The sequence below is a fragment of the Monopterus albus genome, unplaced genomic scaffold (assembly GCF_001952655.1).
Source record: "Monopterus albus unplaced genomic scaffold, M_albus_1.0 scaffold178.1, whole genome shotgun sequence".
Lineage (NCBI taxonomy): Eukaryota > Metazoa > Chordata > Actinopteri > Synbranchiformes > Synbranchidae > Monopterus > Monopterus albus.
The window spans coordinates 698,087-725,101 of record NW_018128058.1 but is presented as its reverse complement, the minus strand read 5'-3'; the positions used below and the strand labels follow the sequence as shown (position 1 = coordinate 725,101).

Here is a 27,015-nt window from a genome sequence, read left to right as displayed (position 1 = left end):
GACTCATGAACATAGATGTTATCCAGTTCCAATGATGCCTTCACATCTTTGGCTGTCACTCGAGGTTGTTTCTTTACCTCAGTGATGAATCTTCGTTGTGCTCTTGGGGTCATTTTGACTGGACGCCCACTTCTTGGGGAATTAGCCACTGTCCCAAAGTGTCTCCATTTGTAGATTGATTGTCTAACTGTAGACTGGTGAATTTATAAAGTCTTTGAAACCACTTTATAACCCTTTCCAGCTTTATGTAAATCAACTATTCTTGATTGTAGATCTTCTGAAAGCTTTTTTTTGGTGAGGCATGACTCACATAAGGATATTCTTGTTGTGTAGAGTAAACTCAAAAAGTTTGAGTGGTTTTATCAGTCGGAGTAGCTCTAGTCCACACCTCCAAACCCATTTTCTTAACACCTGACTCTAATTAGCTGTTTTGAGGTCATTAACTCAAGGGTTCACATACTTTTTCCACTAGCACTAAGAGGTTTTTATGGTTCTCAATAAGACATGAAAGATCAGATTTTTTGTGTTGTTATATTAGGCACATTATATTTGTCAATACTTGACTTAGATGAGGATTGGATCACAATTTATGGCAAATTAATGCAGAAAATCATGAAATTCCAAAAGGTTCACATACTTTTTCTTGCCACTGTGTATGTAGAGCAACAGCAGCTTAGGATGAGTGAAGAAGCATGTGGTAGACAGCTCGTCCAGGGCTGAGTGAAGTCAAGCCCATCATGGGAGACACCGTGTGTGTGATAACAAATGCAACAACCATGGGTACGTTACTGAGCAGGGCAAACACAGGGCACAGGGGCTGAAAGGAGTTCCACTGGAAAAATCATGAAATTCCAAAAGGTAAAATAAATAAAATAAAATAAAAAATAATAGGTCATAAGAGAGGAAAACTGTTAGAGGGATACAAAACCACTGGAGAGAGACAAAATGACTAAAAGCCCAAGGGCAGTAAAAGGCCAACAAAACAACTACAATAGTCCTCAAACAAGTATAAACAAATACAAAACCAATATAAAATGGACCCAAATGGTTAAAAGAAAGAAGCAAAAATGACGTAGTTGCTCATCTTCTGCATGTCCTTGCCCAGGGACCTTGTCTCATGGCTTGTGATGGATGTGGTGCGGACACAGAGCCGACTGCTCTCAGGAGAACAGCACTCTCTCCCGAGTTCCTGTCCAACATTACAAACCTCAGCTGTGTCTTCTGTGAGGAACTTCCTATTAAGCTTGTAGTCTGGGACCGAAGCGGATCTCCCTGAACGGGAAAATGGCACCGAATGCTGTTCCGAGCTGTTGTCCAGTTGCACATTGACGACCAGAAGAGTCGGCTGGGCTTTCTGTCATCAGGGCGATGAGCAGCCCGCCTCACCTGACTCAAGCAGCTTCGCCTCCACATGGCGAACCGCGACAGGACGGTCGACGGTGGTTTTCCGTTTTGTAACACAATATCTTCTTTATTCACGGGCACAGTTATTTACCACCGTCACAGCTGGAAAACAATGTAACCAAACGAACATTTCCACAAATCTGTGCTATTCAACTGCGTCAAGAAAGAGGTTTGTTATATTACTTCCGGTACAACTTTTCTAAATAAAGTCAAAGAAAAAAAAAAGGTACGAACGACTGTCACCGAGTTTGTCAAACCGTCTGCTCCAAAAAGGCCAGAAAATGTCGTTAAAATGTCCATCAGAGTTCTCCACAGGCCAAGATGACGAAGCATCAGTCCAAAACACCAAAGATATCCATTTATCAACATTGTAAAACTGCAAATCTTCACATTTGAGAAGCTGGAAGAGACATTTAGCTTGAGAAGTACCTTATTTAAGATGAACTGTCCACTAGGCTTCACAAGTAATCAGCTAACTGAGGTCTAACACACAGAAACAGGTTTAAATCTATTAGGCTACGAGCTTCTGAAAGAAAACTGAGAAACTAACAAGCTGTTTGATAATGACTGACGGCATCGACAATTATGTTCATGATGTGAAACCACTCAGGGGCCAAACTCTGCGCAGCTTGGGTTTACACCTTTTTTTTATTTTTAATAACCTATTATGTAGAGTTTTCCCGTTACTGACCACGGGATGAACACATTAAATATCCGATATGGCTTCTGCAATACTGACACTCATTGGAAACTATTAAGATGATGGCATTCGACAGGTGGTTAAACGTAAAGCTGCTAGCTCACTCTACATTTATGCTTTTGCCCAGTCCAGACTTCCCACGTAGTCGCCGCCGCAGCTGTCCCACGCGGACTGCGGCTGGGGCTGCCCCGCCGCGCGCCGCCCTGCCGTCGGATGCGGAGTCGGCTTCCAGCTAGCCGCGTGCCCCCTTCTTCCCCAACTCCCATATTTAGACTGAAATAAACGTCCATTTATAAAGAGCAAAAATTACTACACTTTTTTTTTAATCAGCTGGGTGTGCTCGGAGATCTTTTCAGCTCCGGGATGTTGATGCTCACTTCCGCGAAAAAGCCAATGAAAGATGCTCCGGCAGCGGCGTGCCATGACACATCGCTGCTTCCCGAAATACATATTCACATTCCAATACACAAAACATACGCCGTTTTATGAAGAAAATAATCAGATGCTTCCTACCGTAGACATTGGTTGGCGCGGTTGGCTCCTTCTTCTTGCGGCTGTCAAAGAGACTGTGCGTTACAGCAACTGCAGACTCTCTGCCTCCTCCCACCGGCCGCCCCTGAGCTCTGGCTGCTGGGATAGCCTACTTCCACCGTCAAAAAGCCCGGTACGATGGTACCGACTGTCTTTCTACGGTCCACAGCGGAGAGACAGATCCCCGTACAGCTCGGAGCTACCGAGAGCGCAGGGCGTCACCCCGCCGTAGGCCTGCCCCTTAATCCAGGCAGTTCTGTCGTGGATGGCGTTTCTAGAAAACTGGAACATAGGACTTTTTGTTATATGATGAATATATTAAATTCGGCATATGCCTGACACCAAAATTAAAACATTAATCATTCTTAAGTTTAAATAGCTCAGTCAGTACTCAGAACATATTGTGACCTGAAATACTCCAAAGATGGACCATTTATTTACTGGACAGCAGAGATGTAGACATAATCAAGTTTGACATGTTTTTGAAATGTTATTTCGAAAACGTGAAAAGAAAACAATCATACAATGAGACAAAAGAAAGAAGAACCAGAACAGTATCTCCTCATTCTGCAGCTTAAACCTCATGTCCAGACAGGCCCTCACACTAACACCCACGCAAAAGCAGACAAGGCAGATCATTTGCTTCCCTGGTTATTCATGAACAGTGTAATCACATTTATCAAGGACCAGACAACAGGTAGGCTAACAGCATATTGGTTATTACATCTAACCTGTTGCCTCAAGAATGCTCAAAACTCCACTTGGTGCCATTCTTCCACATTTTACAGTTTTTGCTGCAAATTATTTACTGTATAATATCAACAAACTATATCTCCACTTAGCTGTGAAAGTATATGAGCACAATGACAAAACAGTGCACATGGCAGAACAGGTTTAGTAGTCTGGGAAATGTATTCAGTAGTAGCTTATAAAGGGCCTCACAAATGAAAGTAATGCAACTTAAAAAAGTGCCTGAAAGCAAGAGTAGGCTCCACCTCAGATGCTAGTGTGCTGTCACAGGACAAGTTGTCACACAGGAATAAGACACCCCTCAGCATGTTCAGCAAGTAATTCTTGTTGCATGACATACTGGTTGGCAATTCAACCACACGCCCATAATTCATCGAAAGCCATGGTCAAAACACGGCTCAGTTTACAGTAATTTTAGACAGAATGCTGTTGTGTTCATTCATTCATTCATTTTCTACCGCTTAGTCCCTGAACGGGGTCACGGGTGGGGCCGAAGCCAATCCCGGCCAGCAATCGGGCGAAGGCGGGGTACACCCTGGACAGGTCGCCAATCCATCGCAGGGCTAACACATAGACGAACAACCACACACACTCCTATGGGTAATTTAGAGACACCAATCAACCTAAGCTGCATGTCTTTGGACTGGCCCCAGGTGGGGCCCAAACCCGGAACCTTCTCGCTGTGAGGCAACAGCGCTAACCACTGTGCCACCGTGCTGCCCCCTGTTGTGTTCAGGATTACTGAGTGTGAAACTACATACTCAGGACTCCAAAAGCCTGTGTTGTTCCCAAATGAGTTGATTATTTTTCCTGCAACTCTCAGACAATCTGGCTAACAAGTGACAAGGGAGCAGACCTTTCCTGTTTCATCAATCGGCACAACTTCTCTGGTTTCCCACAGGAAGCAGTGAAAAGGAGCGATATAAAGAAAAATGTACAGTAAAACAATTCCTGGCTCATTTCATACACAGTAAATGCATCAGTTAAGCTGCTCCAGGCTAAAGTGAGACAATCTCAGACCAAAATACGGAAACCCTTGATCACTGGAGATGCTGTTATAGATTACATTTGAACAATTCAGATTGTCTTGAGGGATTATCTCACTGCATTTTATGTTGTCCCTACACTGCAGTTATTTTATTGGAAATACCTTAAGTGTTGATGAGATGCTACGGGATGAAGCAACACAGCAAAGGAGAACACCAGAGACGTTGGCGGAGGAGGTTGAGCAATCCATCAAACATGGCTGTGAAAATCTGAGTCATACCTACTGTCAGTTACATTTGTGTGTGCGTTTGGGAGGCACTTCGGGACAGTGTGTGGTGCTGTCAGATGCAACTGAGATCCAGCAATGTGAGCCATACTGGAAAACAGTCATCTGTGCAGCTTAGAAGAACAGTTTCAACTCAGGCATTTACTGTTTAACACTAGGTTCATGAATGTAATGAATGCTGTAATCACCCAAAGTATTACTAATGATTTAACATAAACAATTTATAAAATTCAAGCGATTTCATTTGCTTGCCCTTTTATAAACATGTCAAGGATGGCGTTTCAACTCAATCTGTTAAGGCCTAAGCCTGTCGTGGCCCCAGTGGTGAGATGAGTACAGCTCCGGATTGATTCTCTCCTGTGGAGAATACAGGCACCAGCCAGCAGCTTCCAGCTGGCAGCAGGCAGCCCCAGGCAGCGCTGCCTCTTAGGGGAGCTTGTTGTCTTGCTCCTGCAGTGCTCCATCTCTCACCCTGTGGTTCTTCTATACTTCTTTCCTGTCTGTATGATGCCAAAAAATGCAAAAAAAAAAAATAAAAATTTGACATGCAGTCACACCTAGGATGTTACATCAAATGTAATATGTGGTAAAATGTCAAATCCATTTTAAAATAAATTAAAATTCTAATTGCAATGTTTATTTCACACATTTTCATGTGTATATTAACAGGATGTATGTGTGAAAACCACAACTTGAAGTGGAGGAAGTGTGTGTACTACTACTGAATTTGAATACCTGAAAGCTGCTGCATCGATTAAAGATCTTGAAAATGTTTGACATGAGACAGAGTAGAGATACATAATTCTAAAAATCTGCTGCGATATTCTGTAGTTTATTAAATCAGAAGATCACACAGGGTTGTACAATCCATATAAGCGGAAATATCTGACTAATAATTTTATGTAAGTTGAACAATTATGTAATCAAGCAGCAAAAAAATCTATGCCTGGTCTACACTGACCTCTAGTGGACATGTGAAGGATGTGCTCCAAGTAAACGCCAGCAGGCTGTTTGCTCGCTCAAAGGTTTTCTGGAAACTATCAGCGGTTATAATCTGTACATCTAAGGCCAGTATTCAATAGAAAAATTAAGATTATAAGGGCCAAAGCCTTCTATAGATAGTATCATCTGCAGGAATACACGTCACTCGCCAGACGCCTCCATGTGGTCAAATGAAAACATTACAACACTGCAAACATTTAAGGATGAATACACGTGGTTCTCTTCCTCCCTAGGTTGTGTTTAAACACTGACAATATGATAACAGAGTTGTAGTTTTTATAAACAGACATATATTTATTGATTTATTCCATCCACCGATGAAAGTCATAAGATGAAACTGAAAGTTCAGGGAGGAATTTAGCAAGTGGACCTTGAGTATCAAATTATTATTTTTTTTGTCAAACTGCCCAAGGTTAAGAATTAACATTGTAGCTCAACATGTCCTCATGAATTTTCAGCATGTTTATACTACTAACAAATGTTTAAAATGCATTGTAAGGATTTGTTCAGGTGTGTGAGTGTCAACAATTAAAGGAACAGTTCTACATTGAGATGAGATGAGTTAGATGAGAAGGTCAACACCCAACTCGTCTGTCGCTTCATTACCATCTCATAAACAACTTTCAAAGGAGTTATAGACCTTAATATGTATATTAATAAACACCTTAATATGTTTGTATATGTCCTTTATTATAGTGTATAAATCATATATTGTGTTTATATGCTGCTTGTAAAGCCATACTGTTAAAACAAATGATTCCCCACTCATTATGCATACTGTATGATTTAATGAAAAAGTAAAAGACGCAGCAGAACATCCTAAATAAATCTTTCAGTTGTGTGAACACTTTTATTTTGACAGTTTCAGAATATCATACAGGTAAACAAGATTTTTGCAAAAGTTAATATATTCATAGTGTTGTGTTTCATAAAAATAGTTGCTGCACTTAAGTCTTTGTGACCATCAATAGTACACTGAGTCATTTTTATGGAGATATTTGTTCAGGGTCTACACACTGCTAACACTACACAGTGATACTGAGCTGCTTCGGTACTAGAGTTTTCGTTGCTGCATTTGTCAACACTTTTTCAACACTCGGTTTGCAAATGCACCTCTAGGTGGGTTTTTTCCATAAAGAACTGCTTACAATTTGGCTCAATGGAGACAGCTCAGATGGTGAAATCAGTAAGTTGTGCAAAGGCTGAGCAAAAATGATTTGTTTCTCCTTTGAGCAAAAGTCAAAATAAAAGTGATGATGATGCTGTTTAAGGCAGCGTTCGCTACCTTTAGTCAGCCAAATGTAAAATGTAGGGTTGTGACATTAGCCCTGCACACCATCAAGGACTGAGATGTCTGTGCATGGCTGACGATTTTCTCTGACATAACAATTCATGTTTCAATCCTTTTATGTGAGATTGTGCTTTAAAGTCCGCTTTTTTCCTTGTGTAATTACAAATTACAATGGCAAACATAATGGCTTATCCCGCTCTGCTCTTTTTTTAAACACCATTTGTACTTTTCTCAGCAGAGGAGGAAGAGGAAAAGTTTGTTCTGGTATTATGATTCTTTTAATGTTAAATGTTGGCTCATTTGGATGGAAAACAAAACACTCAGGAATTTCAATGCCAGGAAAACATTTGTACTGTATATCCCAAAACTGACTGTTCTCTAAAGCCCTTTCCTCTGAACTGTGATTCAGTGCCAGCTTAGCGATCATAGCTAGGCATAGCAGGTTGTCAAGCTTCAGATTTCTCAATATGTCAAAGTGCTGTACATGAGGCTGATGTAACATTAATGCTCAATATTAAGAGCTTGAAAAGCTTAAAGTGAGCTTATCTGCTCTAATGTGAGCTGCAGTTGTTAGCATATGCAGCTACGTAAATTTAACAGGGTAAAGTTAGTAGTTCTAGATTTGACACTCAACATACAGCAGTCTTATGACGGCTAACGTTAGTGTTCTCAAGGCCTTTTCTCTTGACAAGTTAAAAGTGAACCATGCTGCTAAATTACAAAGAATTCTGAAGACTTAATAAGCAGTCAAAAATGGTTATATTAGACAAAATAACAGTGAGATCTGACATTTTTATCAGTATTCTTAAAAACTTTCTCTACACTACCAATTCAATAAGAGTGCAGTTTCTTTATATCTTTTATAAGTTCTGTTTAGATTTTTAACATGATATGTAGCCACAAGTGCATATTTAAGACACCTTTTACATGATTACTAGAAGAATGTTTAGCTGGCATTTTCACCCAATTTGTGGAGTTTGATTTGCTAACAGTTGTTATTTTAGCCCAAACTGTCAGATCAAGAATGGAAAGCTTGACAGGTGCAGCAATATTAACTAGCAGGGCTTAGTGAACAGTCAATTGCCAGGTTATAGTATAAAAATGTTCAAGCTTTTGAGATAAATTCTGGGACAGGGACATGTATTCTGACCTGCAGGGAGCTTTGCCATGAAGATTAGCATCACACAATGTAGACAAAATACCTAAAACATATCAAGTTGAGCAGCTGACAGTAGCTGTGACAGGTGCAACCTCTTCTCAGCTGCTCTGGAAATGACAGGAGTGCATGTTTAGGTAAAAGACTGTTAAATGAGTGAACTTTTCACAAGTGAGATTGTCTTTTTAATGAATGAATATCAGATTTTACTAATTGGTTTGGTTTGGGTGCAGAGTTCCACCCTATGTTGACATTTTGATTACACTATAAGTGATTATTCATGGATCTTACAAGCGATAGACCTCATTAAAACTCAGTCATGGAAAGTATCACCACCCAGGGTTAACCACTTGTACAAACAAGGACCATCAATACCTCTGGTAATGAAATAATTTTCATACATAAGCTTATCACAACATCAGCCTCGTGTCTGAAAAAATACAGTTTAATATTTATATCTGTAAAGTTGGTGTTGTATAGCAGCCAGTTTTGAACCCTCAAACGTGTTCTGGATTGGAACCTTTGACTTAAAAGCCAACCTCTCCATCAATCTAAGGCACTCTGCCCCCTTGGTCTCTATCATGTGAGCTCGTTCTCTCAGCGTCGGGCTGGACACCACTGTCACAGATTGCTTTGTTTGTTAAGCACAGAAATGAAAGAAATTGACTGATACGACACCCCTGCTGAAGTCAGGATGATATGAGCACAAATACACCGTGTAGTCAATTGCAGCAGGCCTTTCGAGACCCCAGTCTGCAATCACAGGGCTGAACTGGAGTGTACGTGAGGGAGAAGTCTGTGTGCTGAAAGGTCTGGTCCATGCCGTGCCGTTTTGCTCCATCTAATCACAAATTAGAATTTCCATCAGCTCAGCTATAAGGGTTGGTTCACTTAAAGATGATCTTATTTACAAATTGATCCCACATATTCATATTCATTATAATATATCTATGTCTATAATCATCTGATAGATTATTCAAGGCAGATTCAGGCCCATACAGTCTCTGTTAAGGCAAAGTTCTGCTGATTTTATCTCTGCGGTGAGTCTTTGTTGCATTCGCTCCCCTCAGAAACAGGCAAACCTTCTTCTTAACATTTTGTTTCATAAAATAGACTCCATTGTGTGGATATATAAAAAAAAAAATCCAAGGGCAACCGATTGTCCCCCAGTTTTGCAAAGATTGTACATCTCAAAATGAGTCCCCCCAACGCTACAGACACATTCTACTTGCTCATCGACTTGTTCAAAATATGGATGATTTTCCAGTTCTTAAGGTGGTGGGTGTCAAATAGATCTCAAAATAATTTAGAGTGCAGTTTCATAAATAAAACTCTAAAAACATGTGGTCCAGATCACCCTGCCACCCTTGGTTTTGACTCTGTGGTCCGTGGGAGAATGGGATTGACGGGGGATACGGGAGCACAGGAAGATGGTAGTTTTGTCCAGATGGGGTGGAGTTCAGTTCAAATGAGTGTGGCCACTGCATTCTGCTGGAGCTGCAGTGTTATCTGCTCAGCGTGGACGTGCCTGTGCGCAGTGTGCTGGGCAGCTTGTCTGATCTAGGGATCTTCCAAGGCCCAGGAGAGACCGTGGGCTTCCTCCCTGCTGTGCCACCAGTGCTGGTGCTCTTGTTGGGCAGGCTGGGTTGGCTCTCTCCCAGGCTCCGGTCCAGCTCCCTGGGCCTGGGCTTACTCTGCTTCAGATCCACCTGCTGCTGCTGTCCGCTGTTGTAACGCTCCACTTCTTCCCTGCTGTTCCCGTTAGTGTGCAGGAGCTTAGAGCTGCTGGGAGAGTGGTTGGGTTCTCTGTTGTCTCCAGTATTTCTCTCCTTGGACCTCCCTCTGGTGCTCCTGGGAGGTTTGGGTTCCACACCGTGCCCCTCTTTGCCCCCTTCTCCCTCAGTAGTGGGTTGCAACCTGTGCCCCTTGTGGGTGGACCTGCCACTCTCTTTCTTAGCTCTGCCGCTACCCCCGGTTGTAACCGCTCTCCTCCCCTGGCTGATCAGATCTGGGTTTAGCTGCTCGGCCTTCTGGGGGCTCTTTGAACGTTCTGTCCTGCTGTCCCGTGCCACCGGGTCTCGAGGGACTTCCAGCGGTGCCAGGTGAGGTGGGTCGGGGGCTGGGGCCAGATGAGATGAAGGCAATGACATGGAAAGGCTGTCGATGGGAGGGGCTACTTCTGACAGGCTTGGGGAGGCTGAAGGGCGAGCATCCCATGGGGTGGCATTGTCTGGAACACAGATACGCACAATCAGTAATGTGAAAACCACACAAATGTACACATCCAGTATGCTAAAGAGCCTGCATGACACTGCACAGCCAAACACCAAACCAAAACAAAAACAATCATCACAGCAATCATCACAGCAATCATCTACAGCGTTAAAGCAAATATCAGAGCAGCACTACAACCTACTGCCGAATGCACCACAAGGCAAGCCTACTTTTAGACAGCATCAATCTCCCATAGTTCTCTTTAAAGCCTCAGCCAATCTACAACCTTGGCGGAAAATCGAAAACAGGTTTATTGAAATGGATGATGTGCCCAATAGTGTGGTCCTGTAGTGAGAGTGAAAACCTCAGGGTTCATGTGCCCCTCTCTGAAGACATTTGTATCCAGTGGAGCAGCTGCACTGAATCTACAGCCTGCTCCTCCACAACTCTCCACTCTCACGGAGTGTTAGCTTCTGTTTCTGCACCGATGCGTCTTGGTCCCTCGGCCATCAGTCACTTTCAGTGGGTTAGGCAGGGGGCAGAGGCTAGGCTAGCTACACTAGCACCATGAGGCCCAATTATAGGGAAACGGTCATGCAGCTCAGGAGCATATTAAATCCAGGATGAAGAGGGAGAGAGAGTACCCATTTGTTCCTAAGTACACTGGAACATCAGTCTTTTATGTGCTCGGTACAATGAGGGACATTTGGCTCATAAAGGGTCCTAGGTGTGTCTATACCAATATGTGTAAAACTGTAGCTGTGTCATGCTGTGTTAATGCCTGTTGTCCGCTCAGTTAAACCACTGGTCTCCTTACATTTCTGCTGAGTCACCATAAAACATTACAAACTACTGTATGTAAATCTGTTCTATGTGAGAACAGCATAAAAATGTCAAAATGTCCTCATTAAAAATGAAATGTTGGACTTTCACTTCTTAAACTTTTCTGGCCACTGATTTTCTGCTTGCTTAGGGACAGAGGAAAAAAGGTGTAAAGACAACGCTATCACCATAAGTTAATATGGCATATAATGTTGATGCACATCTGGTGAAGGTAAGTCTAACATTCGCTCTTATTTTAGCTCAGCTTACGGTCTCTACCACTTCCTGAGGGAAATACCTGGCTCTTTAGCTGCTAAATGCTGCACTATGTTCACTCGCTAGTGTCTGCTGTTTGATGCTAGTCGGAGCTGGCTTTAGGTATGTCCAATCAAACCAGCTCCTCTCAACCCCTTTAAAGAGCAGGGCAGATGATGTCACTGATGTCAAACTACCATAAAATGCAAAAACAGACACAGCGTATTTCCTCGCCATAGTACTGAAGGTATGTCTATGTGAAACTTGTATGTTTGAGGAAACGGTTAACTTAACGGTGACAACAGTGCACAGTGAGGTCAGACTGACTTTAGCTGCTGCAGGATTGATAGACATCTGCAAGATGTCTATTATTTATCTTGGCTCATGAGCTGCTTTCACGTGTTATTATACAGTATGTAGTCTTTTTAATGTGAATTTTGGATTCCCAAACACTGGCTGCAAATCACCTCTGGCTACATCCTGTAAGTAGCCTACAAATGGTGCGTCCTGACACGTCCCAACTCTGGCCATTAAAATACATGTGTGTACCTGATCTTGTGCTTCCCAGTCAAGGCGCTTGGCAGGAAAATTGCAAATACACCTGCAACTGCGATAAGAGGCAGTCTGAGAAGGTGTTATCGTTATCACTGCTTCTGGTCAAAACGAGCACCAAATTTTCACTGTCCTTCCTAATTAGCATACACATGGTCTCACCTGCACCTCTCCTCCCACTTCAGCGTAGGCACATTCATTCATAGCAAGAAAATACACCAATGCACTAAAAAGTAGACATGCGCCCAAGGAAAACTGCATAACGACTGCAAATGAGATGACTCAGAAATTGTGCTGGCAGGAAAATAGAGTCTCTAGTGCTCTTGGTGTCTAGTGGACTAAAAGGGGAAACAAATCTGAACTAAAGGTCATATATCTTGCTGCATCATTTTAGACCATTATTTACTGAATCTCTCTCTTGCAAGCCCACCCCATTTTATAGAGATTCAAACTGAACTGAAAGACAACTCTTTCACATTGCTGCTGGAGAAATGAAAGCTTTGTTGAACTGACTTAAAACCATAAAAATAATAAAGCCCATTTAAAGAATAACACATCATTAAGAACATATAAGGAATTTTATTTTTAAAAGAAAAATGGGGCAGAAGCAGGCTGGCTTCTTTTCACTGAGACTGCATGTGAGATATTATATATATTATAATAATATATATATTATTATTATGTCATTCTGACTTTTGCTGTAGTGTCACTTTGATATAGAGTGTAATTCTCAGGACTTGCAGATCTAATGCTACACAGAAGCACAATAACTCACACAGTGCCACACACAGACAAGCGTACAATAATATTCATGCACATGCTCACAACCCTGTTTCTCTGCTAACAAAACAGTGCTTAAATTCTTGTTTGTCTGTTCTTCATTTTGCTTTGAGCTGTTCCTAAAAAGCCCAGACCAGAATCTGAAATAAAAATAACTTTCTCTGTTGAACACTAGTATGCTAATGTTTTAAATAACCAAATTAATCACTGTAGATGATTTGCATAACTTCCCAGAATGCAAACAGAGCGCCTGTAAACTACAAGTGATGAATTGCTGAATCAAGCCCACGCACAAGAGAACATGTGGGTTAAAATGCTGCTTTTTACGTTAGGCAGCAGGGGAACTCAGAAGGAACGCAAAAGAAAACCTCTAATGATGGGGCACTGTGTCTCCTTGATGACCACTCCTTCTCCTCATGGCTGTACAAACACCTCAAGGCAAGTATTACAAACTCCAGAGAGAAATTAAATCCCTGGTTGGAAGTGGGGCTGGCAGAAAAGGGCCAACATGGGGAAGCGACATCATTCTTTGTTTCTTGTGTTTAAGGGCTGGAGAGTGACCACCAAGGCCAAATGCAGATGAATGTGAGTCACTGAGGGCATTATTGCTGCAGAATTCCCCTAGAATGGTTTTCTCAGGTGGGAGGATGTGGAAATGTGAGCGTTGCGCTGATGCAGAAGCCACAGCCCTGAGTGACGCATTAGAGTTTTATTACCCATGGTGTCACACAAATAAATGTCCCCTTCCGGGCTCAATTTGTGCTGTGCTGAGATTTCACTGGGTAAATAATCTGCTGCAATATTTCACATTCATCACCTCTGGCTGACTCAGACTAAACGCTCATTTTTGCTATATTTTTGGGCCTGTAGGTAGCTGATGGGTGCTGATTTATCGTTTGGTCAGGAGGAGAGTTGTGCTCACTAATCTTACAACCTCCTGCAGCTTGGATTGACTTTTGTTGGTTATTCCACAAGCTCAAAGGCAAAATCTTCAACTGTTTGGGGGAGTTCGAGGCTATAAACCATACTGAGCTATGTTAAGCCAAGTGCATCTCAAACAGGTGGCTACAACAAAACACATAAAACCACAGCACAGAAGGCCAGGGTGAAGTGAGGAGAAAAGCATTTGTTTAGTCACAAACCGTGTCTTTAGAGTGGCCCATTAGGAAGAAATAAGGGGAGCCATGCTTGTCACTTTTCATGCACATGGAGAGACTGGAAGATACCATTCCTATAGAAGGGGAAGTAACAACCTAGACCAATCAATTAGTGAAAAATCACTGAAATGGACAGAAGATAAAATAGTGTTAGTCAAGATAGAAGAGACAAATCAGTTTTTTTTTTACAGTGTAGTGAAATACATGATAGAATACAGTGAATTCAGAGGATATAACATGAATATACAGCAGATGTATGCCAGAAAGATGGTATTAAGACAAAGTCATATTAAGACTGTGAGTTAAACGAGAAGTAAGATACGATCCTGGAGACAAAGAAAGGTGCTGTGGAGTGTAAAGGCATAGATACCTACCGTACTCTGGGACCTGCCCTGTACCCCTCTTCAGGAGAAGACGAACACGCCTGCCTCCAGACTTGATCAGCTCAATGGCCCTGGTGTGCGTCATGTCCCGGGTGCTCTCTCCATTGATCTCAATGATTTGGTCCCCAACCTGGGCGTCAAGACAGAGAACATAATAATTTGTGAGCATGCATCACAGAGAAAATGTGTGGTCCTGCAAAGCACGCTGACATGTTTACTCTTTGTCTTAAGAAGCCAACAAAACAGATGAATTTATTAAATACAATTTTTTATTTGAATAATGAAGCTTGAGCATAACCTTTAACTGTAGATTGAAATGCTTGTGTGTGCAATGAGCACACACAGTATGGTGAGCAGTGTGAAATGCAGACAAAGAGTGAACGATAGAGACACTAAATTAACAATATTACATTTAAATTAGGTGTCATCTTGTTGCATGAACCTCTCGGTTAAGTTCATAAAGGCAAAAATGAAGATGTTTGCATACGTTTGGAGTCAACTCTGCTTTGGCAGGTTTGGAAATGAGCACACCACATGTGGAACAGAATGTTAACAAGCTTCCTTTGATACGCACAATAGTGATCAATATGAATCTATTATTCATTGGCTTTCCCATGAGCCTCGGTACACATTAGTAAGCACTACCAGTCATGAACTGGTGTCAGTTACAATTAATATTGGCAGTAATTTAAACATGTTGTTTGGACGGAATTACGTATAGTGGACTCCTTCTCATGGGGCTGCTGAAGAACATATTAGTACACACTGATCAATACCAATGTCCTGCACATATAGAACAACCTTAAAGGATAAGGTTGGTAATTTTCTATATTGGTAGTGTTTTCAACAATCCCCACTCAGATACTAAAGCCAACAATGAACTTCCTCTACTCACAGTTGATGTCTGTTATTCTCCCACCTGGGTTAACTTTTTCATCTGTGCCATAAACTTCTACTGTTGTTGTTCAAAAATGATTAAAAACACATCAGTGAAACACACCAATGTACTGGGTGACTTGTTTTGTAATTATGAAACACCAGACCCACATATTTGTTAAAAAAATGTTGCCCCAAAAGCTTTTGGTTATTAGGAGCTTTTAATTGTTTTTGAACAACAAGGGAGGTCTATGGCACAGATGAATAAGCCGATTCAGGAAGGAGACTGACAGACATTAACTGTAAGTAGAGGCGGTTCATTGATGGTTTTAGTCTCTGTATGGGGAGTGTTGGAAATGCTATTAATGTAGAAAAAGACTGACCTTATCCTTTAACTGCAGCAGATCAGCTAAAGTAAATATTAAATGGACTGAATTTCCTTTCAGTGACCACTCCCTAGATGAGGATGGGTCAAGACTCTCATTTCTCAAGACAAGGCTCTGAGGTTGACTAATGGGGAGGATTCATGGGGAACAGGATGAAACGTGCCAGCTAATTACCCAAACAAATGGAGAGGTCCTCCGGTAATGGCTGGGGTAATTTGAAAGTCAGGAGCGGACTCGAGTCAAGAGAGGGAGAGTCATTAGGTGTCATTACAGTGGTCTGACGAGAGGTGGAAGGCAAGACGGTTCGCCCATTAATCCTCACCTCCTCACAGCAGAGCATTTTCATCTTTAATAAAGAGGAAACTACAGTTGAGCGGACGGAACATGAATGCTGAGCACAGGGAGCGTGCAAGTGGAAATTAAGCCTGGGTTGCTTCTATTGCACCCAGTGCCCACGCATAACTCCATCTTTTATTGAAGGTTTAAAGCTTACAGGGGTAATTAGATGTGCTGAATGATTCTATGTAATAACCAGTCACTTCACACAATGTTCTTTTAAGCCTCTGCATTGCCACTTGAACTTAAAAAAGCTTGTTAGAATTTGCTAGAACCCTTGTTCCCAATTTGTTTGATATAGGGTCAAAGTAGAATTTTATTTTTCTCTTTTAAAGATGTGACAAAGTGCCTGTTTGGCTTAAACTCAAAATGTCAGACCGACTGCCGGGAGTCACCGTGTGGGTTTTTTTAGGTTCTGCACCTCAGGATGTGTCAAAGCACCGCTCAAATCCAAAGTGACAGGCATGTCGAATGCCTTTCAACCAATGACTGGTATTTACTTAAATACAGATGGATTCCTCTGTGCACCCGGCAGCATGGACAACTGCTGGAAGAAGAATCAAACTCTGGTTTCTGAAATCCATTCAAGAGCACAGCGTAGGATCCTACTAACAGTGTTCCTGCCTGGCCGTCCATTTACAGTATGAAACCTGACTCAGTGCTGGAGAGTAACTATGTACAGCTGCTGGTGCTTTACTTAGGTATTGCATTTTGCTACTGCCCTTCACACAGTACATCTATTTCAGGACATTCCACAGAGAAATGTTGTCGTTTTCCCTCCACTACACTTATCTGAGACCTACAGTTACTGGTTACTTTTCAGATCAACATATTACATCAAAATGTATACATTTTGTAAAATAAAATACATTAAGATTAAACCGGTGATTTCTCATCTTGCTGGCTTGTAAACCCTTACAAAAAAAAGTAGTGTCTGGTCATGTTTCAGACGAGCTGTTAGCAGTTCCACCAAAGAGGGATTTCCCCTTTAAACATATCAGGTAGATAAATTTAAATAAAAGACTAAATACAATTAATGTTTGAGGTCAATTTATTTAATATTTCTCTAAAAAAACAGATCTGGGAAAAGTAAAACAAACTAAAAACAAACAAACAAACAAAATTGTGCAGCAAAATTTTGTCATTTCCTTTTCCTATCCCCATTAATTATCTCCCACCGCCCCAAATCCATCTGCTGACCCACTGGAGGGGCCTAACACCTGGGTTGGGAACCACCAGACCAACTGTGTATAAAGTAGATAAAACTAATCGCACCTCAACCAGCTAGAACAGTAAAATGTTATTTATGCATCATAATTATTTTAAATATGATACTCAGACCTCATCGCAGCCTGTATGCTGACTTTAAGTGGAGCTCAAGTGAGATTCCCGCCTCTTCTTTCTACTGCATCTGGGCCCATTGGACCCCATCAACCGAGAAGGGAGAATAACACTCCCCCGGGGGCATTTTAAACACATTATCTTTGACAGGTTTATTACAGATAAGAAATGTAGAGCAGACCAAAGTCATCAGTGCCAGATGTAAAGATCGGGAAACAAAGAAGTGAGAGAAAACGAGGAAGAGAAAGCAGGAGAATAAGATGGATGTGTTGGTTGCAGGGTTAAATTGGCACTGACAAATAGGGAAAAGCTATTGTAGAAGTTGCAATTTATGTTGCTAGCAGCAAAACAAATGAAGCAAACAAGACGAGTCTACTGCACACAGCAGCGGCAGAGTTAGAAAAATAGAGTCATGTACCTCATTTTGACTTCCATACAATTTCTAAACACATCCTTATAAATTCAGAAAACATGCTTTCTCCGACCAAACAGAACAGCAGCAACTATAGTTAGAGAGAGAGCCGTGCGGCTAAGCAAACATGACATTCAATTTAAATTGGCCCTGAAAAGTTGCTGTTGCAGCACTGACAACATCAGAAAAATGCACTGAGTGTCTGCTATGTAATGCAGAAAAAGATAATGTAGCTCAACTTGTGCAAGGGTGGTTGTCATCAAACCTACCCTCATCCTCCCATTGCGGATAGCGGGTCCGTCCTCTGCCAGTCGTAGAACAAACAGGTCCATCTTGTACTCCCGCCCCCCGCGGATGCTAAAACCGAAGCCCTTCACACTTTTCTCCAGCTCCACCGTGAAGAAGTCAAAGTCCTGTGAAAGCTGAGGCAAGTAAAGATCAGATATGTTTAGATTCACTGGTATCTGAGGAGAAAACTGACCTTTACAGCAGAAAACTCTCAGGACTCAGCAAAGAATGGAACAACTGCAAGGTAAACATAATGCAATGAAGAGGTGTATGAGAGGTATCAAAGATAAACAGGGGAGCTGTTAAAGGGGTATGTATTTACTTTAAAGTATCTAGGAGTGTGTGTCTGTGTCAGCTATACTTTTGGCTCTGTTTTACTAACACAAATGACACCAAAGGGAAAAAAGGTGCAAAATTTCTAATGCTGGCAAGCCAAGCTTTGTCTTAAAGTGCAGTTTTACATTTCCATTCATGACTTTGCTAGAATCTGTTTAGGCAGACAGTGTCAGCTTTGAGTAGAAACATATAGATTTAATTTATACAAAAACAGACATACAGCATATTTTAAGGCACTAAAAGATATACAACTCTGCAGTAAAATATTTATATAAATCTGCATCAAAACACCAACAATTTGGAAGTGATGATACAATAAAACACCATAAAATGTCAAGCAGTGGTCACTCATGACCACAAAAATACTGAGGGTCTAGCTCTAAGGGATCCATATCTTCTTATTCTGTCCATACTGGTGTTGGCCTCATAGATCCAGAGTGAGTCAGGATAAAAAAAAAAACGGAACTGTGAGGAATTAATAACAATTTTCTTCCTTACTTGGACTGGTGGCATTCTGTATTCTGGGATGGCGAACTGCCTGGCATCAGGGGCTAGCTGTCTGTAGTCGAGCAGCGGTGGGTGTCTGTAGTCCAATGTGGGCGGCTGCCGGTAGTCTGCCACAGGGGGATGCCGGTAGTCTACCGGCGGCTGTCGGTAGTCTGTGAACGACGGCTGGCGGATGTCTGGTTTCACATCTTGCCTTGCTTTCACCTCTGACCTGTAACTAACAGACCAATCACAATGAAGGAAGGACTTCCATGACTTCTTTCTAGTCTTGCCATGATTACCTGTTGACATGCTGCGTTGCCTGTGGTTCGCTTTGGTTCACTTAGCATGCTGGGTCACCCGGTGCTGACAGCAATGGCTTGTTTTGCTTTGCACTGATAACCATTAAACAAGACTTAAGTGAGGAAATGAAACAGTTTTTCCTCACACATCACATTAAATGTTTATACCAAAAACAGGTTCCCTCAGAGGCTGCTGGGGCTCAGTGCAAAGGGATCTGGAAACCATGTAAAGACACTGTAGACCTTGCACCCCTGTAGTTCTTGGTAAAATATTCAACAGAAATCTATAAAGCAAGTTATGTAAATAATTCAGCAGTCCATAAGCGTTATACAACAAAGTGGAGAGAGATAGGCTGAGGGATGAGGAGAGTGAGAAGCCAGTGAGAAAAAAAACAATGTTAGCAAGAGAAAAAAGGTGAAACAAAGAGGAAGAAACTGTAGGAAGTGAATGAAAGACAGGCAGATAGAATGGGGACAGACAAAGTGTATGAGGAACAGTGTTTTGCTCCTGACACAGATAGATGGCTAATGTATAACAGCATTTTACTGCATCAAAAATCCTGATGCTTCTACTTGTCATGCTCTGTAAACTGGCACCTTGTCGACTGTCTTACCTGCTCTCGTAAGTGTAGGTCTGAGGTGGAGGTGCAGGCAGCTGGGTCACAGGACTCTGGTGGGGCATGGGGTTGGCTTGACCAGCAGACAGGCTGGGTTCTGTTGCTGCTGGGTTAGGCTGGGAGGCTGCGATGCCGGGCTGGGTCTTGGGGCTGTGCTGCTGGGCCATGGGGCTCTGCTTCTCCGAGCTGGGGGCGGATGGGGGATTGCTGATCTCTGCAGTTCAGGAAAGAAGGAAGAGCATTAAAAACCCACAACAAGTAATTTTAACCTTCATTTAACCAAATAAACATGTTTGTCCTCTCTCTCTCTCCCTGTACCTTTCTGCAGGTATCACTGGCCCTGGAGCTGTATATGTCTGATGAGTAATAACCAACTACATTAACCTGCCCAGTGTTTATCTCCTGATTTGTTGTGTGCAGACACTTTTCTTTTTTCTTTCCTCTATCCACTCACCCCAACCAGTCAAGGCAGATGGCCACCCATCTAGAGCCTGGGTCTCTCAGAGGTTTTTCCTCCCCACTGTTGCCAAGATCTTGCTCAAGGGGGATTTGTTGGGGTTTTTCTCTATGTAAAGTGCATTGAGATGATTTTTGTTGTAGATTGGTGCTATACAAGTAAAACCAAATTGAATTAAAGCTTAAACCAGCATTAATTGACTTGTTAGGCCACTTAGAGACAATGCAGTAAGCTTATTAAATACATCTGTTGCTGTCTTTGCAGAATACAAGAATAATTAATTGTACAGGAAACTGGACTCATTATTAAAATCATTCTACATCTCTGTAGCTACACTATGAGATTAGAAGATCTTTTCAAGCAGTACCATACAGAAGAGTTATGGAAACAATGTGGCAATTTAATGATGAGAATTTACAGACCAGAAAAAAAACAACTCGTGAATATGACGAGCAACAGTTAATCTAAAGAGAATCACATTTGGCAAAACTCATATTACAGCTTTCATTTAACAGAGTGAGCTCAATAACTGTCACAGATGTAAATCTGTGTCCACCAAACTACTGCAGCTCCAAACCCTCGTCTGTGTCGCCCATGTGTTGTGTGTCCACGTGCCCTCTCACCTTCCTGTGGTATGATCCTCAGGGTAACGCTGAGGCCTGCATCCTTGATCAGCTTAACGATGTCGGCATGTGGCATGTTGACGATGGACTGACTGTTCACTGCCAGTATCCTGTCTCCCACCTTCAGCTTCCCACAGCGGTCGGCCGGGCTGCCCTCAATGATGCGGCCAATTTTATGGGGCACAACTGTTGGAGGTGTCAAACGCAACACGCTGCAGGTAAAGACACACTCAGCAGCACATTGGAGGCTTAGGCCTGTCTCTGCTCACACACACCGCTCACTGACTGAATATGTCTCTGTCTCTCTCATTTTGCTATTCACCCCAGGCTTATGTAAGGCATCCAGATTTTTTTATGTGTGTGGGCGATGCACAGATGCTCACAACTGCATATCAAAGATGTGTGCGACTGACATACTGTGGGAGGGCATGTAATTGAGGAGATAAAATGAGAGATGCTTCACATTTATTGAGCCATGACCTCTTCCTATGCCTCTCATCTTAATATTACATAAAGATTACCGGGCAGATTATATGTGTCTAAGAGTCTTAGCACTTGAAGTCGATGTTATGCAGATTAGAGGATGACTGATGATGCATAAGCTTCTATCTGACTCCAAGAGACATGACCAAAACGATCACTGCACTCACTGTTGGTGGCAGCGACCTCGGGCCGGTTGAGCGAGCTGATGATAACGAAGCCAAAGCCTTCACTCTCCTTTCGATTGATGATGACATCGCTCGGTTGTGTGTTGGGGGTCGAGGTCCCGTCTGAAGTGGCCAAGTTGCCCACGCTGGTGTTGGGAGCCTGGGTAGTGCTGGTGCTGTTGCCATATGTGAAGTCACTGCGTGGGGAGCTGTGCTGTGTGGAGAGAGAGCCCGGGCTGCGACCGTTCTCCGCACAGGACTCAGCTGTAAGTAGAGACAGAGCTGAGCTTTGCATCTAGAGACTGCAAGTGAGTATTCAGATCCTTAAGTGAGCGTATTAAAATTACTGGGGGGAAAGAAAGTATTGATGCATCAATGTGTAAGTAGCATTTTACTGCTGTATCTGGTCAAGGTGGGTTTGAGCTAGTTTGATTATAGAAAATGTGGCAGTTTAGTCCAGCGATTCCCAAACTATGGGTCAGTCCCCTCCAAAGGGCCACAAGATAAATCCGAGGGGTCATTAGATGATCAGAAAATAAGAAAAAACTAATGTATTCATACACAAATTTGTGTACATGTTTTAAAAATGTGTTCATAGATTTGAATTTTTTGTCAAATATTGGATCATTTTAAGTCTTGACCCTGAAGCAGTTGTTTTTTATTTATTTACATTTTTTTTTTTTTTTTTTTTACAAAAAATGCATTTTACAATTTCCAGGCGTGAACATACAGGTGAAAAGGTTCTCTTCCATGATTGTATACTGCAATTTCCATTTGTAGCAGTACTACTTTTATTTATTTATTTACTTACTTATGGATGCAGTTGTTTAAAATAAACCATCTGAGAAAGCCAGAGGGGAAATGGAAACAATAATAAAGCCACGTGAAACATGACAAGGGACACCAGCTCTCAAATTAATGTAGTAAATAAAGAGTACAATACAGTCAGGGCCATAAATATTGGGACATTGACACAATTCTAACATTTTTGGCTCTATACACCACCACAATGGATTTGAAATGAAACGAACAAGATGTGCTTTAACTGCAGACTGTCAGCTTTAATTTGAGGGTATTTACATCCAAATCAGGTGAACGGTGTAGGAATTACAACAGTTTGCATATGTGCCTCCCACTTGTTAAGGGACCAAAAGTAATGGGACAGAATAATAATCATAAATCAAACTTTCACTTTTTAATACTTGGTTGCAAATCCTTTGCAGTCAATTACAGCCTGAAGTCTGGAACGCATAGACATCACCAGACGCTGGGTTTCATCCCTGGTGATGCTCTGCCAGGCCTCTACTGCAACTGTCTTCAGTTCCTGCTTGTTCTTGGGGCATTTTCCCTTCAGTTTTGTCTTCAGCAAGTGAAATGCATGCTCAATCGGATTCAGGTCAGATGATTGACTTGGCCATTGCATAACATTCCACTTCTTTCCCTTAAAAAACTCTTTGGTTGCTTTTGCAGTATGCTTTGGGTCATTGTCCATCTGCACTGTGAAGCCCCTGCCAATGAGTTCTGAAGCATTTGGCTGAATATGAGCAGATAATATTGCCCGAAACACTTCAGAATTCATCCTGCTGCTTTTGTCAGCAGTCACATCATCAATAAATACAAGAGACCCAGTTCCATGGGCAGCCATACATGCCCACGCCATGACACTACCACCACCATGCTTCACTGATGATGTGGTATGCTTAGGATCATGAGCAGTTCCTTTCCTTCTCCATACTCTTCTCTTCCCATCACTCTGGTACAAGTTGATCTTGATCTCATCTGTCCATAGGATGTTGTTCCAGAACTGTGAAGGCTTTTTTAGATGTCGTTTGGCAAACTCTAATCTGGCCTTCCTGTTTTTGGGGCTCACCAATGGTTTACATCTTGCGGTGAACCCTCTGTATTCACTCTGGTGAAGTCTTCTCTTGATTGTTGACTTTGACACACATACACCTACCTCCTGGAGAGTGTTCTTGATCTGGCCAACTGTTGTGAAGGGTGTTTTCTTCACCAGGGAAAGAATTCTTCGGTCATCCACCACAGTTGTTTTCCGTGGTCTTCTGGGTCTTTTGGTGTTGCTGAGCTCACCGGTGCGTTCCTTCTTTTTAAGAATGTTCCAAACAGTTGTTTTGGCCACGTCTAATGTTTTTGCTATCTCTCTGATGGGTTTGTTTTGTTTTTTCAGACTAATGATGGCTTGCTTCACTGATAGTGACAGCTCTTTGGATCTCATCTTGAGAGTTGACAGCAACAGATTCCAAATGCAAATAGCACACTTGAAATGAACTCTGGACCTTTTATCTGCTCATTGTAATGGGCATGAGGGAATAACACACACCTGGCCATGGAACAGCTGAGAAGCCAACTGTCCCATTACTTTTGGTCCCTTAACTGTTGTAATTCCTACACCGTTCACCTGATTTGGATGTAAATACCCTCAAATTAAAGCTGACAGTCTGCAGTTAAAGCACATCTTGTTCGTTTCATTTCAAATCCATTGTGGTGGTGTATAGAGCCAAAAATGTTAGAATTATGTCGATGTCCCAATATTTATGGACCTGACTGTATCTGAAATGTAATCACGTAAAGTGCAAATACCTCTGATTTGCACTATACTTGAGTAAATGTACATATAGATATTTTCCACACCGATCTCATTGATGGACAAACAAAATGAGTATTTTTAAGAGATCAAATGCAGGCAGTCAGCCACAATATCTTCTCATTTATAAACTAAGGCAATTTAAGGTTCCTGATTGTGGGGTTTTTATGCTACAAACAACCCATGTAATACATAAATGCTCAAGAGAAAGCTAATTTCACGTGTGAAAACATTTATTTGTACAGATAAGAGTACATTTTCTCCTACCACTTAAAATGACACAAGCTGGAGCTGAATTGTATCCAGTCAGCAATGCAAAACTGAAAAAGCAGCAGAACAGACAACCTGGTAAAACACATCATTAAAATCCAGCACTGTGTCAATCCAGCCAGAGTGAAGGCAGCTTCTTGCATCTCTGGCTTCTTTGTGTGTGTGTGTGTGTGTGTGTGTGTGTGTGTGTATGCATTCTGGCACAGTGAGTGATCCACTCTGATGGTGCTGTTTTGATAGCTCACTGTGAAGTAATGGTGTGTAGCTTAGGAGGTAATTTCAGTTTACTAATATAGAGTTAAAATCAGATTTGTAACAGTAAAAAGGCACATACACACGTGTAGTATTTCTTTACACCAGTAAGTGCACAAATAGTTATTTTATTGTGAGAAAAACGAGTAAAAAAAGAGAATAGATTAAGTGAAAAGTGGGGCATTGGGTGCAGGCAGAATTATGAGCTTAGAGCAGAAGAGTCTGACACCTTGCAAAGTGCCAGTGGGAGTCAGACAATTAGGATGGAAGTAGGGGTGCAGGAGAGGCCAGGCATGAGTCAGACAGTAGCCTTTGCTGGGAGGAAATTGACAGACAGGGCAGTGTAGAGGGAGAAGAAGTGGACTGGTAAGAAGAGCATGTGTGTGTGTGTGTGTGTGTGTGCGTGTACGGGGGGAGGCTGTAATAATGAGAAAAGAGGAGGCCGGAGTTCACAGGAAGAGGCGCCATCTCAGTCTTAAAAGCGAAGAAGGTCCATGGAGCTACGGTGTGTTTGTATGAGCAAGAATGTGCTAATGTGTTTTTTAGGGAGGATTCAGTGTAATTACTGAGATTAGTGCTTCTGTTTTACGACTGATTAAATCCTGTTTATTAATCATTCCAGGACAAGAATAGTAGCAGAGAGGAGAAAAGGAATGAGGTTAAGAGAGAAATAAGAGAAGATAATAAAGGCACTGAGTGAAATCAATTCACTTTATAATCCATTGTCTTAAAGCTGCTCTGTGCAGATGAACCATTCCCTTCACGTTGTCTCACCTGCTGCCTGTACTCTCCTCCTGATGACCAGGTTGACCTGGCCGTTACGTGCTGCGCCGTGCATAAGGTCGATGACATATCTGTGCGGCTTCCCCACCACTGGGATCCCATCCACGTACAGCAGCTCGTCACCAGGCCGTAAGCGTCCGTCTAGGTCTGCTGGGCTCTTCTCGATGATTGCCCCGATCAGGATCTGTTATTAATCATAAATCATTATAAACAGGAAGTAAGGATGCGGTGGGTTTAGATGCTGGTCTAGGTGGCATAGGTGTGTCACATGCAGTGGGTGTTAAATGGTTGTTATAGTGTTAAATTATTATTTTGTTACTTTAACAAACTGCAAAAACACCAAAGCAGCTGTCACTCTCTCAGGGTTCAAAGGTCAAGGGTTAGTGGTACACAGTGTGTAGTGGGTTAGAGAGAAGAAAACGACAGGGTTCCACGCCCACTGCCATACGAGCCTTCTCACGGGTCTCCGGACTCACAGGCTGCCCGGCCTCGTCCCCGCCCAGCACACGGAAACCGAACCCAGACTTCTGTCTGCGCAGATGGACCTCAATATCCTGGTACTCCACCCCTGAAGCAACACAACCAGAGATGACATTAATTTCTGTTACTGTTTGGGGTTTAACAGTCCCTACAGAGGTTTGACTTTTACCTGTGCAATCCACATGGAAAACAGTCCTGGGTTGGCTGGGTTCTAGATAAAAAAAAAAAAAAATGCAGGAAGGACCCATAAACAATAACTAATGCACAAAAACAGCACATTACACTCACAAATGCACACACAGCCCGACAGAACACCAGAAAGTACACAAGCCCAACAAATGTTACAACAAGGCAGGAAGGTCCTGCCTCAGCAATAATGTCACAGCAGCATTTCAGCATCATCCATAAAAGTCAAGAAGTGCTTACAGTGTGTAATATACCCATCCTTTATTTACAGTGTGAGGAGGGCTGCAAGCACTGATCTGCAATCAGGAGATTCACACAACATCATGAGCTGAAAAGTAGTGAAATGAAGTCAAGCATAGACAAGTGGCTGCAAATGAAAAATTGATTTCAGTTGTAACGGTTTTAATCACACTGAATGCTTTATTGGGACTCGGCAGGCGGCACGGGAGGGAGGAACTCATGACTACAGACAAGAAGGGTGATGCAGCTGTTCCCACAGAAACTACATACTGTGTTTCTTTTAGAGATTTAGCTGGCTTCACTGTTAAATACAGGAGTGAGCCTTACCATGCAGACATTTAAAACAGAATTAAGTCTAATCGGTGGAGGCAAGGTTGAATAAATATCAAGACTCCAGATATTTTTGATTTACAAACCTTGGTCAGCTACAGTATATGGACAAGAACCACAACTGTTCCACCTTTACACACACGCAATCAAAGGGGCACAGAAATTATGTCAATTGGTGAATATAACACCTTGAGACACCACACACACAAACACACACATTAGATTGTGTATTGATGTGAAGTGGGCTGAGAGACAACTGTTCAACTGAATGAATCCAGTACAACAGCCCTGTCATAACATTATTCTTGGTTAAACTTGCAATGTTCCAGTTTTTGGTGAAATTGTCATAGTTAAAGGTGATGTTTTACTAGACTGTATTTTTACAGATCAGCTGCTGATTTGAAACAGTTTTGTCATTTTCTGCTTCCAAGGTCAAGAAGCTTCAAACCTCAGCAGTTATATATCAAAAATCATGTAGGACACAGGAAACTAAAA

At 42.1% G+C, this 27,015-nt stretch overlaps 2 protein-coding genes across 13 annotated transcripts in view; both read right to left on the bottom strand.

The window, feature by feature from the left end:
• The window catches only part of LOC109969697 (fatty acyl-CoA reductase 1-like), a 47,356-nt gene extending 44,472 nt beyond the window's left edge, over nt 1-2,884 (bottom strand). The window contains exon 1 of the mRNA XM_020616766.1: nt 2,618-2,884. Coding sequence (XP_020472422.1) covers nt 2,618-2,626 — 9 coding nt within the window. The 5' untranslated portion in view covers nt 2,627-2,884. The remainder of the gene's footprint in view (nt 1-2,617) is intronic.
• Nucleotides 2,885-6,449: 3,565 nt separating this feature from the next.
• magi2a (membrane associated guanylate kinase, WW and PDZ domain containing 2a) overlaps nt 6,450-27,015 on the bottom strand; it is a 201,103-nt gene continuing 180,537 nt past the window's right edge. For 3 of the 12 annotated variants that reach the window (XM_020616777.1, XM_020616781.1, XM_020616780.1), the window contains 10 exons: nt 25,934-25,975; nt 25,737-25,852; nt 25,276-25,468; nt 21,381-21,641; nt 20,731-20,916; nt 19,648-19,864; nt 18,744-18,969; nt 17,891-18,043; nt 14,262-14,400; nt 6,451-10,337 (listed from right to left, as the gene is read on the bottom strand). In XM_020616777.1, coding sequence (XP_020472433.1) covers nt 9,613-10,337; nt 14,262-14,400; nt 17,891-18,043; nt 18,744-18,969; nt 19,648-19,864; nt 20,731-20,916; nt 21,381-21,641; nt 25,276-25,468; nt 25,737-25,852; nt 25,934-25,975 — 2,258 coding nt within the window. In that variant the 3' untranslated portion in view covers nt 6,451-9,612. Of the gene's footprint in view, nt 10,338-13,872; nt 13,984-14,261; nt 14,401-17,890; nt 18,044-18,743; nt 18,970-19,647; nt 19,865-20,730; nt 20,917-21,380; nt 21,642-25,275; nt 25,469-25,736; nt 25,853-25,933; nt 25,976-27,015 lie in introns of all 12 variants that reach the window. The other 9 variants (XM_020616782.1, XM_020616784.1, XM_020616783.1 and 6 more) reach the window with 9 other exon arrangements.